The sequence below is a fragment of the Micropterus dolomieu genome, linkage group LG16, assembly GCF_021292245.1.
Source record: "Micropterus dolomieu isolate WLL.071019.BEF.003 ecotype Adirondacks linkage group LG16, ASM2129224v1, whole genome shotgun sequence".
NCBI classification, from domain to species: Eukaryota; Metazoa; Chordata; class Actinopteri; order Centrarchiformes; family Centrarchidae; genus Micropterus; species Micropterus dolomieu.
In genome coordinates, this window is record NC_060165.1 from 13,078,389 (window position 1) to 13,093,837 (window position 15,449).

Sequence of the window (15,449 nt, forward strand, 5' to 3'; positions counted from 1 at the left end):
AAAATGGAATACCACGGTGAGCCATATAGGAAGCCATGCTTCTTGGCTGATTAGCTGAGAAAAAGGAGTGAATCCTTTTTTTCCTCCTGGGAGCAGGGAATGGTTGTCTTAAGATGACATAAACACCCTTAACACGTCCATTTTGGGTGCTACCACTTCATCACTTTCTGAGGGGAAACAATGCACTAACTGCAAGATAGAAAATAATTCCCCACTCGACTGAAGTAATAATGATTGAATTGGCCTTAATAGCCTAAATAATATTGTTTAATTAATAAATATCGATATGGTTACTTTTTGAGAAAGACTGCAGCTTGTGTGCAATATCATACTTGATATTTATTTAATAAATCTAATTTAATGCTTGTCCTTTCATGAATAGGAATCATATTTCTCCTGTTAAAACACCACATTTGTGTTTAGAAATAAATTCATATACCCTAAACTGAGACTGGATGTACACATATAATATTTTTACAATATAACGAATATAGTTGGTAAACCTTCTGGATAGGAATGAGAACATGTAGAGGATGTAGAGTACAATGGCTGTCAGAGTGCATGAGGGCTTTTTTGTTGGCCCCTCTGTTTGGCTACTTTATATTAGGACTGCAGGATTATCATATAGGCGATGTCCAATTCTTGATATTATAATTGCGATTGTAATTTCTGTTTAATAGAACTGCCATTAAGCTAAACACATATCTTAAATATGTCTATTCTTTTACTGGATGTGGATCTATAAATCACCTACTGGCTTGAAATTATATCATTATAACAATGACGACGAGTAACAGTGTCAAAACGACAGACACGCACTCTATCCAATCAGACCTTGCTATTTGGTAGAGCTACATACACGTTAGCCAATGAGATTCTAATTTGTTGTATCAGCTGTCCAATCATAGGAGGCTTTATCTTGGAAGGGGAGGGACGTTTTTTCCCTTGGCTTTGCCCAGTCCGGATGTTCCCCAGTAGCGAATAACGAGCAGCAGTGTGTGAATGTGGCAACCGAGGTAGACAGGGAGGGGTAGACAGACTGACCAGACCAGGTTTTTTCGTTGCCTTTTGTCTTTATTTAGCTTTTCTCACAGAACCAAGTGTTTGCCATCTACCGTACGCCACGGCGGTGAACTTGTTTGTAGACCAGAAAACCCGGCCGCAGCTGTTTTTCTTTGGGACTAACCATTATCGTTGTGAAAACAGCCCAGAAGAAAGAAGGAAAGGCAGGAACAACATGGGGCGATAATAATAATAAAAAAAAGGTGTTGTGAACCGACGATGACTCTCTGGGAGGATCCGTGAAGCTTATTTATTTTTATTTATTCCCCCTCTTCCCTTTTCCCTGGTGCCCTTTTTTTGTGTTTTATTTTTACATTTTCTCCCGCCTTGCTACTTTGGGAGTTTTTTTTTTTTTTAAGGAAAAGGCAACGGGATACGTTACAAGAGGACTTAAGGATGGACCAAGCCGGCATCCTGAGAAAGTTTATCCAGGGGGTGAAGGCCATGAGAGAGGGGGACGAGGAGAGGGGAGAGGACAACTTCGGCAGCGACTTTATGGTGGGTCAACATTTACATCATCGTTACAAACCTTCCTTGCCATATATCTATCTCACCAGACCTCTCTCCCTTCATAATTTCCACCTTTTCCTCCGTGCTGACCTTCCATATCCCACCCTCTCCCGGTTCCCTGTATCCCCCAGGAGGTGAGGCAGGGGGGCGGCCACACTGCCCTCTTCCTTTTCCTCCCATTTCCAGGCTTTACATGGCGGCCTAGCATTGTCTCCCTAAACCACAGACACACTACCGGCTTCTGTTTCTTTAAAGTACAACAGCAAAACAACACACGTTCACGCCTCTTTCCAGACGTGGGGTAATTTTTATTTTTTTACATGGCGTTGTTGAGATAGCTTAGCTTGTAGGTAAATGCTGGGCCAAAGTGCAGTGTTATGGTGGCTTACTGTCTGTTAACCATGCCTGATTGTACAGTGCAGTGATTCATTGTCCTCTGAAACTCAATGAGCAGTGAATAGCTAAACTGAGCTTTATTGGATGTATGGTCTACCTGTATTATTCATGTACATAGATTTTTCTCTGTAAAATATGTATGTGACGACTTAATATATAGTTACTTATTTAATAATGGCATTGGGTATACTATAGATATGTACTTTAGTGGATGATAAACCCACCTAAAGACAGTTAAACCAATACATTTTATTTTCTAGATACAGTTTGCCCATAATAAACTCAGCTAATTCCTTCCCATTGATATAAATAGGGTGGACAAAATATTAGAGATACAGTATCATGCAATCAAATTCAACAGCATCACACACTACAGCCTCCAGATGTTGAATTGTTTTAAACTAACATTATAGCCTCCATGAAGGTTGGATTTAGTGCAGGGATGTTGTATTAGACTGCATTAGTTTTTAGTTATGTATAACTAATAAATTAAGCACTGATTGTATGTATTCTTTGAGGAATAAACATCGTTCTCCTCTATTGTTATCTCTCTACAGTTATCGGCTGAAAAAAAGAATATAATTCCAAGTATGTAGCATAGTATTTTTTCGAGATGGAAAAAAATGTATTGTTAAAGGAACATATTTTGTTTGCTTTTTGATGACCGCTGACCGACCTGTAATAAGTTTGCCCACACCGCATCACTGGATGTTATTGTGTTGCAACTCTGGACTCAAAATAGGACTTGTCCCAGGCTTGTGAAATAGCTGAAATAGCCACAAAAGGAATGGCACTAATATAATACAGCTTGTGCCATTATGTGGTCATTTTGTTAAATAGCTTTGGTTAGGATACGTATGTACATGTAATGCTAGCTGGAGGATACATGCGCATTTCATTTTGTAAGTTTAAATGAATGTAACTATTAGTAAAACTCATTAAAGGATTCAAATAAAACAAGCTTCAGTTACAGTTTAAGAAGTTGTAGCAGCAGAAGACAGGTTTGGCTTTGCTTTATGATTCACATAGTGTTTCAGGGAAGTTAAGTGTTCTGATTTGTTTTACTGCGGTTTGGTTGTTTGTTAAAGAAGCTAATCAGCGTCAGAACAGTTAACTTCTTCTCCTGTTGCCTACAGTTGCGCACACACACACACACACACACACACTCATTCTGCTCACTTCCCTGCTTCATACAAGCTGCTTGCTGGAGCTTGCAACATTCTTTCTTGGCCCATTTCATAACATTTTGTCCTGGCTTTATAACTGGAGCTTTATCAACTCCTGGGCACACTTTGGATAAAAGCTACACAATTTGACAGTCCTCTCTCTCTCTCTTGAGATTAGGTACACAGCAAATGCTGAAATGAGAAAATGTGTGTATGTGTCCAAATGTGTATTGATGACTTGTCCTGTCCTTCTGAGTGTGTGTTTCTGAAAACAGGGAGGTAACGGATGTTGCGCAAAAAACGAGGGGCGTTGGGCTGTGTGAGAGGCATTTAGGAAGTGCTTTATGGATGAGGAAGAGAGCAGAAGAAGCTGAGACTGGTCTGCTGTTTGCTTATGTACAGGCCATTAATTTCCTAATGCAGGTGATCAGAAATAAAACTTTGTCTTGAACATCTACGCTATATCCACTTAGTTGGAATAATTGTAGTAGTATAATCTCTACTTAATAAAGATTGATATTCAGTGTGCTTTTTTATTGCTGTATTGTTGGTTCCTCTTAATGTTGAATTCTCAATGTGGAGTTGATCGGGTAAATGTAGCTTCTTCTTTTAGCAACACCACACTTCTTATTCATAACTTCACGCACATCCACGCCTTGTCAAAGTGCCTACTACAACAACAACATCCCTCCAGCCCTTGTGGCTAAAGAAAAATGGCAGCCTTTTAATCAGAAACCCCCTTTTCAAACATACAGGACGGCACCAAATGCTTGTCGTGCCTTGATTCTTCATGTGATATCTGTTAAGTTGCTTTTTAAATGACCTTTATTTGTGCCGAACTCAGTAAGTTGTTTCTGTGGTTAAAACATACTTCATTTTAGCCTTTTGGCTATCACACATCCCCCCAGACAGTAACTTCACTATTAAACGGCTCCTAAATGTCATCTTTAATTTGAGCTATTTGTCTAATCTAGTTATTCACAGTTATCATGTTATTTTTGTCAGCCTTATGGCGTTCATAAAAATGAGGCTTCAAGCTAATTTGCTCTCAGCTGGCAACATCAGCCAGTGAATTAAGAGTTTCACCTAAATTATTCAGCAGATGCACCAGCTTGTTGACAAGAAAACTAGTTCTGATTGAGCCCAGGTGGGCTGTGTGCCAGTGTACCAAGCACAATTAAGACTCATCAGCCACAGCCAACATGTTAGTGAGTGCTTTAGCTGGTTGCTGCCGTTCTGTCCAATTTTGAGCCTTATGAGAAGCTTTAAATCGCTGGAGTCAAACTCACAGTAACCCAAAGCGCATGGGGTGTGCTCCTTTTGCGCACTGAGTCACCAGAACACCCTGACATAACACCCACTTTAACTGCCTATTGTTGTTTATATATAGAATGTGTTTTATAGGCATAATTACAGTACTCCGGTAGGGCAACGAGTCAGCGATTATATGCTTCGTTCAGTAGTCTTTTTCAGCAGGAATGGGAACAATTTAATTTTTTCCCCAAATGTTAGAAGTGTCTTGTTCTGGTATTCACTTGTTATCTTGTCATGTTTGAACCCACCAGAAACATTTTTTGACCCATTGTGGCTGTCAGAATTAGTACAGGGCGTAGGAGAATTTTGGAAATTTTTTTGAGTGGCATCTGCACGGAGACACATCAACAACCGATCTATTACACAGCACGTACTGGTGCATATGGTACATCAGGGCCTCCCATGACGTGCAAGGAGAAAAAGCATGACGAAGAGTCCTGACTCTGGAGTTAAAGGACACATTTTTGTCATAAGCCTGGTGCTATAGTAATGAGAGAGCTAGATTACATGCTTCTTTATACTGTCACATACATACAGTGTTATAGCCAGTATAAGCCTATAATTTTGTCTTTGACCCTCCGCCTTTTTCTGGTGAGAATATGACAGAGTATGGTTTAAAGTTGAACTTAACAGCTTTGCTTGTTGGTGGAGCCGCATGGCAATAAGATTTAGGCTTCAGCAGTGATATCATGCAGCATGTCATCAGTGAAAGGCACACTGTATGATTGTTTTAACCAGCCTGATCTGATGATGACAGCTTCATTCAAAGGGATACAAATGGGATGAAATGCAAAATATGTACCGGTGAGTCCGACAGTCCGCCTCATGACGCAGGTTCTGGAAAATTGTCACAACTATGCAGTCACTGGTTCCACAAAACCAAACAATGGCAGTCTCAGTTGTTTCAAAAGGGTGGTTATCAACTGGCTCTGTCAACCCACGACTTTCCAAACCAGCTATTAGTGCGCTTATGTAAGAGAGCTAGAGTATTATTTTTAAATTTTTTTTAACAAATAGCCTGTTACAGAGGCAACAATATGGACACATCAAGATTTTAGAAAATTTGCTGCTCATTACAGTGTCATGTGTTGTATTACTCTGTTGGTAAAAAGAAACAGCAAGTCTTCCAAAAGGTACAAACATATCTGTAAAAAGAAGAAATATACTGAATTTTGGTCTGATATTAAAAAGAAAGTGTCATTTTAAATTTAGTTTACCTTTCATGGATCATGACTGCCTACAAACCTTCCTGCAAAGCTTGGGCATTGCGATTTAAATTTTGCAAGAGAAGAACTGGATGCCATTAAATTAGCTGAAGGTTAGGGCTGAAAGATTGTGAAAAAATATTTAACCGCTATTATTTTGACTGATATTGCAATTGCGATATGATTTGAAACTGGAGGGAATGATTACTTTTACCTCATTATTCTCATTTTCAATGACAAACCTATTAAAATGAATTATAGTGTGATCTTTGTGGGGATCTGTACCAAACAAAGATGCTTTCTTAAGTCTCTAGAATAAGATGTGTAGGCCAGGACATCTCTGCAGCACGACAATATTTAATTTAAAGTGGTATTTTGACACACACATCATTTTAAAGACTTTTGGCTTGTTCCCTCTCCTTTATTGTGCTATATATCTTTTTTTGACTGTAATAGGTTTGCAAAGAGAAAAAGGCCAAAGTCCACCTCAAAGGTAATTACCATCTCCCGCAGAAAACACTGCTCCTGAACGGCCTGAAAACTGCTCGATTGTAGTCCAGCCTTCACTTTGGAACACGCATCATAATGCTCGCCTAGCAGCTAGCGTGGCTGTTTACACAAGTACACCTAAATATAAAATTAAAATAACGTTAGGCAGTCAATGGACATAAAGTTGTTATTGTGATGTAGAGACAGTGCACAGTTCAAAAGTTACATATGAAAGATACATTTGTTACTAATGAATGACTTACTACTCTTAAATGTCTTGCTCTAGGTTGTACAACTGAACTGAAGCCAGGGTTACCCGCTTGTCAGGACCCGTCATACTCTGCTTCTGATTGGCTAGTAGTCCTTAACTAGGTACTGCACATGCGCCACTCCCAACAAAGATCGAATAGAAGTGAGATGCTTCACTCGGTAGCTAAAATGAAGTGTTCAACACACAGGGGTGAAAAGAGGTGCTGCACCAGTGTGCAGTATGACAAAAATGTGGTGTTTTTGAAAATGAAACCACGTTAAACTATTCTGCTACAACCCCTTAATGAAATTATGAAACTAAAAAGGAGCACAATATGACCACTTTTACAAATATTGAGCCCTTTTGAAGAGATAGCTTCCTTTATTTTGGACCCTACACTGTGACCATTCCCCGCCACAGCGCAAGTTTCCATATGAACGTCCGTCAAAGTTGAATTAGATGTGAAAGCTCAGCGCGGGTTTACTTTTCTGCCGTGAGCTAGTCATCTGACCTTGACATTTCCATTCAAATAAATTGAATGAGGTGTGAAGTGTTGACATCATAAAGTGTGACCAGACCCTTCCAGACTTATATTGCTGACTCACAAGTCTGTCTTTGTGAAGTTTCACTAATCTTTGGGCGGAGCACTGACTGCTTGCTGTCTTTGAGAAAGTATTTTGCACTTCGGTTTTGATGCGTCACTTCCTGTTGGCAGAGAGCGCGTCTGCATTTGAGACACACTTTCATTTGCGCAAAGAGAGAGAAGAGTACAGTCTCTCTGGTTTAGCAATCTAGAGATGCACTTGTAATACTTTTCATGCAGGCTCACTTTCATGCTTTGGTTAAGACCTCTGATCTTTACATAAAAAGCGTACCTTTCTTAATAGTATTCAGGCGACAGTTGGACTCATAGTACATTGAGTGAGGTAGGAGTATATAGAGTTTAGCTCAAACACTCAGCTGCTGATGGACATACAAGCTGCAGGGATTGAGCTTGTGACCCCTGTGTTATTGGAAACCTTCTGTAACTAGTAGGCCACCACGCAGCCTGAAAGAAACATGCTATTACAGATGAGAACAAATTTCTTTAAACACATTGCAATTTTTGTCTGTTCATATGCCAGGAGCCCCCACGTGGCCCACGAACAGACGTCTGCATAGGAACAGATGCCTGGATATTGTGGGTCATGTACGAGATAGGATGAGACACTTTAAGTGTGTTTTTTATAAATGTGTAAAAATCCTTTCACAGGTTCAGCAAACGTAGCTGCAAAGTGGTTCAAGTTGGAAACGAGGAGATGTAAAAGGAGCATGATGCAAAGACAGGAAATAAACCACACGGCCGGAAACGAGATGAAACCCAGATCTTTGTGTGTGTGATCAGATACCACTGTGGTGTGTTACCTGTGTCATCACACCAACTTTGATACCATTTCTGTACCTGCTTTTTGGGAACACTGGGCTCAGCATTGTTGTCTAGACAGGGTTTAGACATAGAAGATCAGCCTCTATGTGTGTGTGTGCTTGTGTTGCTGCCCCACCTTTGTAAGCAGATTACTTCCAAGCAGCACATCAAAGGAAACGAAAAAGTGCAAACACACACGCTGTCATAAAACACTCGGAGGGGAGGCAAGAAAATGAGATGTGACAATAGCTGGCATGCTAGTGTGTGTGTTCTTGTGGGTTTGTGTTTTTGTGAAGTTACAATTTCCACTGTCACCAGGGGGCTTCCCCCTCTCAGTTCTGAGTTGTGTATGTGTGTGCATGTTAAGTGCCTGCAGCACATGATCTGGAAGCCTTTATGCCCGTGTGTTACACAAGCCCACACACACTTCACTGGTCAGGGATGCAAGGACCCTGTTTTTGTGTGGCAGCATGGCAGGCCGGTGCCGGCACATAGTGTATGTTTTCAAGAGAAGGGCGGACTCATGTGTTTGGGGGATCATGCAGAAATTGTTCAGAGCTGTCCCAGATTAACTCAGCTAAGGAAGTCTAAGGAAGCTAAGAAGGCCCCTAGAAGTCTAAATAGACTTCTAGGTGCTTTAGGTTTCAGTACATTTGTCTAAGAAAAGTAAACAGCTGACATAAACTGGCTGTTTTCTCAGTCACATGCTTGTGCTGTTGCTTCTGGTGCGCTCCTGTCCTGTTTTCCTATTTTTGATCTTAGCTGCACAAATTTCAAAAAGAATTTCAGTCAGCTTCGTTGGCAATTAACTGTTAACTCATATGTCAGCAACTACTAAGAAAAGTAACACACTAGTTTATTATTTTGGTTTATAGCTTGTAAAATCTGCCTTGATGTTGTCTTCGCCGCCATCTTCCAATCGCTGGCTAAAAAATGAGAAACCCGGTGTGTTTGTGTGGCTGTGTGCTTTTATTAGCTTGTTTGTGTGCGTGGGTGCAGAGAGGCGCACCGCAGGGGTCTGCTGCTGTGTGTGTGTGTGTGGCAACCACCACCTCATGTTACTGTAGCAAGACTTCCCAATTTCTTTTGGTGTCACAAGCCTCCGTCTTTCTCACCCACCCCCTCCCACGGCTTAACCCAGAAACCAGCCTTTTGCCCCTGAGCAGGGTGTTTCTCAGAAGAGATGCAACACAATATTTCCGCTTCAGAGTTTGTGTATTTGTGTGTGTGTGTGTGTGTGTGTGTGTGTGTGTGTTTCTGTCTGCAAGGCTTTACATGATGAAAGCTAGCTGACCCACCAACAAGGCCGAAGAACTTTATTGATCAAGATAAGGAGACCACACACTCAAACACTCAGGAAATGATGTAGTAATGCCCTGTGTGCGTAATGTGTGACTTCGGTGAAAGGAAATGGATACATGGAGGAGTCACACACACACACACACACACACAAACCTGTCAGCAGCATCCGTCCTGCTGAAACTCAAAGAATGACATATGAATGCACAGGAACCTTAAACACAGATAGGTGTTGAGTAAGAATTAGAGATGTATATCAGGGAGGTTATTAATACACAAACACAAAGCTCACACTAAACACACAATGAGCCCCTGTCCCAGATGATTGGGATTATATGTAGTTTATCCACATCTGCTTCCTGCTGCAGGCCTAGATCCAGAACGGGAAATAACCGGCCAGACAAATACCGGTAAATGCTAAATGTGTTTGCCTTGTATGTCGGTGAAGTCAACCATTTTAACTGAAAATTCAAACATGTCAGACCTCTTCGGGTTGTGTGTTTGGGCTCCGGGAATGTGGCTGGCTGTCAGTGCTTTCTGTAATGATGTCCCTGTTGTCGTAGTCAGTTTTTGAGTGTGTTCATGGTTAATTTCAGGTACACACATGATGAGTGAAGAGAGAGAGGGGAGGTCATGCCTTGAAAATTATGTCATTCTGATCTTTGCAGGGAAAGTCACATGGCGGTCAGCTGCAGAGTAGCACTACAGTGACTTACTTAAGGTCACTTCTCAAACCTTGAATGATGTTATTATACAGCCGTACTGTAAATGCTTTCTGTCTCATTTTTTCAATCCTCCACTTATTTTTTCTTTCCATATCTCTCTCACTGGCCCTAAGACTGGCCACTTGTGTTGCACCTATCATAGTTTTTATTATATCATGCAGTGCGGTATTCAGTTTTTTTCTCAATTTGACGTGCAAAATGTTTACACTTCTGTTTACTTGATAATGCCAGCTGAAAAAAGTTCATCAAATTCCATCAACTACCCCATAATCAAATTTCCGTCCAAATGTAGCACAGATTTTAACCAAAATTCCAGGAACTAGGCAAAAGAAAATGCACATTAATGCGCTTCTCCATCTACTACTGTTACGAATGTGAGGACCTCAGTGCAGAAGAATTTTCTCTGTCCGCTTTGTTTTGTGTTCTGACATTTGTAACAGCACAACCACACTGAGTCATCATTCAAAAGAAGCAAGGACGAGTAGGTTTTCTGTGTCCACAGCATACTGTATGGGTCTGTGTACTGTGCACTCAAATTTTAGGTCCCAAAAGAATTGGTTTTGAACAGTGGTTTCAAACGGCTGGTTAAAGTGGGTGCTTTTAGTTCAGGCCAGGTGTTTCCTGTGGTCAGTGTGACTTTATTTTCCACCACATACACACAAGCTCGTGTGCAGTCAAAAACACAAATTCTTCTGTGTTAATGTGTAACTTAACAGTCGAAAGAGGATTTCATTGTTGTTGTGCGTTTTGTTTGGTGATTAAGTCAATTTAGTTTCTTTTGGGGGTTCCTATTTTTATAATGTTCTGCTTTCTGTGTTGTCATGTTCACATGTTGAACTTCTGCTTGTGTGGCTTGCATAACAGAATAGACAGTCAGATGTTTTAGGAATTGAAAATAAAAGAGTGACAGACAGAGAGAAAGGTGGCTAATTAAAGGAAATTACGTTCTGCTTTGTGCCAGTGAATGACGGGCTTTCACACCCCTGCATGTTTGTGAGTGTGTGTGTGTGTATTCTTGCCACTCATGCTATCAGTGCTCCACTGACCTACATTGGCCAGTAGCCATAAAGTGGAAATGACATCACATGCACACACTAGAGTGTGCATGTTTGCATGTGTACAGTTTGGCCACTGATGCTAGTCGTCGGACATCATCTTGGTTAGATCTTTAGCTAATGAGGACACACAGTCCGGACCCCTGACTCATACCTCATGGTCAGGGTGGGGTTTCATATTATTTCCTTAGTGATTGAGCTTAATTGGTAAATTCTGTTAAACAGTGCACACCTGACATTGTGAGCTGATTTTTCTTTGAACTTGAACAAAACACTTAAATAATTCGACATTTTGGGAAACACTCATTTGCTTTCTTGTCTTCTGTAAAAGCCAGTAGCTGCTTAGCTTAGCATAATGTCTGCAAAAGGGGGGAACATATAGCTTGTCTGTCTAGAGACAACAAAATCCACCCACCAGCATCCCTAAAGCTAGCTAGTATTATTTCTTATATCTTTTTTGTTTAATTCGTAAAAATCAACAGTTGACCATTTTGCTTAGGTAGGTTAAGTGCCAGACTATTTCTTGGATGTTTGGCAATAACTTCCTGGAGTCTCCATTGGATTTCAGTCTTTATGCTAGGCTATGCTAATTGGCGGTTTGCTCCACCTGCACATTAAGCGTACAGATGCGAGAGTAGGATCAATCTTAACGCTAAGCAAGAAAGAGAAGAAGTGCATTTCCCAAAATATCTGACTATTCCCTTTTAATGCCCCCTCCTTTCAAAGCATTTGTTCATTCACTTGATCATTATATAATGCATTCAAAACATTTGTTGTGGTCACATTTCTCTGTTGAACTAAATATGACTTTGCACTTTGCAGCTTTTTGCTGATTTGGGACGCTTATGCCACATAGAGAGGAAGAAAGGCAGTGAGAACGCCAGTCAAGCTTATTGAATTGACAGAGGGAGAGAGGCAGAGCGACAGAATCACACAGACCCTTTTAGTCTCTGTGCTGTAGCAGTGCATCTTTTCCCTGCATGCTCTTAGCGCGCAGGAGATGGATTTTTCTGAGAGCATTGTAAGGGGTGACCTATTTTAACGTGTGTGTGTGTGTGTCTGCATGGAAGGTGACCGTCAGTGCTCAACACCCCCGCTTCCTGGCCACACACACACTAACAAAAACCTTTTTTTCCCCACCTCTTCTGGAGGAAGAGCATTTTTTCTGCCTATCAGTGCTTACTGCTGCGTTCAAGAAAGAGCATGTGTTTCTCTCTTTGTGTATGTGTGTGTGAATTATTCAGTATGCCAGGGAAGTACAGCGATGCTGACTTATTCAGCCAGGAGACAGAAAGTAGGTTAGACCCACCAACAGCTACAGCGCTCTCTACCCACATCTGCCTCTCTAAGTCTTTTTTCTGCTCTCTTTCTAATCTTCTTTTTCATTCTCTCTGTCTCTCTCTCTCAGCCCAGTAACTGCCCTGGCATCCCTGAGTCATTTTAGGCCAAGTCAAGTCATTGTGAAGACATGTCTGATAGCACACATGACTCTCACCCTGAAGGTGGTCTGTGAAGTTGGCCAGGGCTTTTGAGGGCAACGCCGTGTGTGTGTGTGTGTGTGTGTGTGTGTGTGTGTGTCAGTGGAAGTCAAGTGTCATGCTGTTTTACTCCCATGACTGGATGTAAGAAGGTAATAGAAACAGAAATTTCTTAATTTAATAATTTTAATCATCAATAAGAGATAAAAGCTGGTTGAGGTACTGTAAACTGGTTGTAAGTCAATAAAACCAGTGTTGGTAAATGACCTGGGCTGACCGAAGCCCAGGTCGTCTCTCTACCAACCGCATGAGAATACTGCAACGCAGTCGGACGGAAAAGTTGAAACTAGTTGAACTTTTGACATAAGTGCAAGTGAACAGCATCTATTCGCGTAGTCAGCTGTTTAAATTTGTTTAATCTGCTTCACACATTTTGCAAGACACCACCAAAGAAGTGCAGCGTAGGTGGTTTCAGTGCATTCTTGTCTTTTAAATGTGTGAAAACCATAGAAAACTCTTTGATGTGAGTTTTCTAGTGTTTTGGTTTGGTTACCTTTCCTGTGAAGTGGAGCATTTGGCGTGATGTTTTGTACCAATGCTTTTGTGTATAACATACTTCTAAAGTTACAAATGATAGTATTAAACACTTTAAGTGCACTTTATTCTCATGATCAGTTGTTTAAAAGGTACAGATCTGCTACAAATCAGCAGAAGCATATGACATTCTTTGTCTTGTGTAACAGTTATTGAATAATCTTTGGGTTTCAGGACAAAACAAGACATTTGAAGACATCACTCTGGAAAATTGTGAAAAGAGATTAACCGTTAAGATAAAAGCCAATTCATTGATGATGATAAAGTTGCAGACCTAGTTATGACAGTTTTGCTCACCAGTCAAACTCATATTTTAAGTAGAAATGTAAAACATTCACCTGTCTGTCAAAAAAAACAAGCAAGACATCAGATTGTGATGTGCATTTTTCTAGGGCTAATACTAACCATTATATTCATAATAAATAATAATTCTCGATTCATTAATTGGTTAAATCAAAATGGTGAACAACCAGAGTTGCATTTTCCCACAGGTGATGTATTGAAATTGCTTGTTTTATCCCAGTCGAAAAGTCAAAGATATTCAGTTTACTATGAATGAATAAAAAAAAGCCTCAAATCCACTTATTTGACAAGCTACAGCTGCCAAATATTAGCATCTTAGCTTTAAAAAATTATTCATTTTTCAGTCAACTAATCGACTCATTGTTTCAACTCTTTCTCTTTGTCCTTCTCCTTTTCTTTAAGTCTTGCGGTTTTGTTTTGTTCCCTTTCAGGGTTGCTCCACCACTTGTCACTTTGGAGAAATGGATACACCACAAACTGTTGTGTCACAAATAAGGATTGAAAAGAGGAGGACACCTGAGTAGTGATAGAACCTTCCTTTTCTCTGCCCTCTCTCTGCAGCCCCCTCCTCCCATTAAAGATAGAAGTTAGTGCGAAGCGAGTGTGTAAAGGGAGTGTGTGAATGGACGACAGAAACGAGCAATAAAGGAACCCATTAGATTGGTTACCAAGAGCATCTTAAAAGCCTTGCCTCTTTCCTGCACTCCCCTTTTTTCTCTCCCTTTTCACCCTAGTTTGCTTTCCCTTCTTTTTCTCCAAATCACTTATTTCTCCCTGTTGTTCTACACCCACATCTCCTCTCCTCTCATGCCAGGTTGTTTAGTAAAGCTACAGAGCAGCAGGCAAGGACTCTCACTCTGTTGTATTTCTCTTACATCCTCCGGCATTACCCATTATTCATGGGTGTAAACACACATACTTGTACATGCATTTGTACACGTATGAGTCTTTTTGATTGTGTGTTTTATGTAAGAGGGGAAGTACGAGTAATTAGAAACAGGGTCTGTCTGTGGGACAATGGAAAGTAAAGAAAAGACGGGTGAGACAGACAGTAGCTGGGTCTCCGTCCAAGTTTTTTTTTTGTAAGGATGTATCACATTATAAAAGCTGAAATTTGAATACACTTTGCTTTTATATGCTATTTTGCTATCAACAATGAAACTGCATGAATTCAACCATTCATCAGGCTGAATGGTTGAATTCGACTGTACGCAGTAGCTAAAGCGTGTTTATGGACATTTTAAAATGCCGTCTGTAAAATATCTGTTCACTACAGCCTCTCAGAAGTTTCCATATTTGTAATATTATAGTGTAAGTCTGACACCTCTTGATCTCATTTAAGGTGATGAAAAAAACACACACGGTCTGCATTTAATTATGAAATGCTTAAAATTGCATGCTTAAGATGTTTGTATAAAACTCGCTTGTATGGAAACTGTTTGTTGCCCGGATCTATTAATTTTATAACGAATATTAATCTGATCTAATTTGTGTCAACTGATTCCATATGCAGTTTTGCTCAAGTACAAATGGAGGTGCAGAACACACCAGGCATTGCACAATTTTAGTTTTTAAGCAGCATTGTATATTTGACCGTTGTTGTAAGCGACAAACCCCTAAAAATATTTTACAAAATGCTTCTTCATGCAATCAGTAAAATATGGTATCAGTAGCAGAAGCATCTATAACTTGATTCCAATATGGCTTTTTATAGTTAATATCAGTCAACAATCAATCTGACAGTATTCCTATATACCTGTTAGGGGTGGGAATCCCTAGGCACCTCATAATTTTATTCGATTACCATTCAGAGGGCTGTGATGCGGTTATAAAACGATTCTTGATGCATCTTTTTTTCTATACAGGATTTCTGGCATTACCAGTTATTTGATTTGCACAATAAAATTCAAAAGATACATTAGCTTAAAAGGCATCCCTAATTTGCTTTACTAACATCAGCTCCTCCGTGGTCACCATCCTTTCCTCTGCTCCGCTAACTTTCACCGTCACTTTCTGCTGCTCGCTCTCTCTCTCTCTCTCTCTCTCTCTTTTGCTTACCCACGCACTTGCTACACAAACTCTGCTCTGTTCCTAAGACCTAACTTATGCTGCGCTTATAACAACAGATGTCACGTAGTTGTCCTTTAAAGAATGAGGAGAGGAAGTTGAGTGTTACCGTGCTCGCACAGTGTGTGAGT

The 15,449-nt window shown here is 40.4% G+C and overlaps 1 protein-coding gene across 1 annotated transcript in view; it reads left to right on the forward strand.

The window, feature by feature from the left end:
* Positions 1 to 991: 991 nt before the first annotated feature.
* Positions 992 to 15,449, forward strand: part of LOC123985146 — an 87,495-nt gene continuing 73,037 nt past the window's right edge. Inside the window, exon 1 of the mRNA XM_046072547.1 lies at positions 992 to 1,560. Within this exon, the coding sequence (XP_045928503.1) occupies positions 1,459 to 1,560 (102 nt within the window). The 5' untranslated portion in view covers positions 992 to 1,458. The remainder of the gene's footprint in view (positions 1,561 to 15,449) is intronic.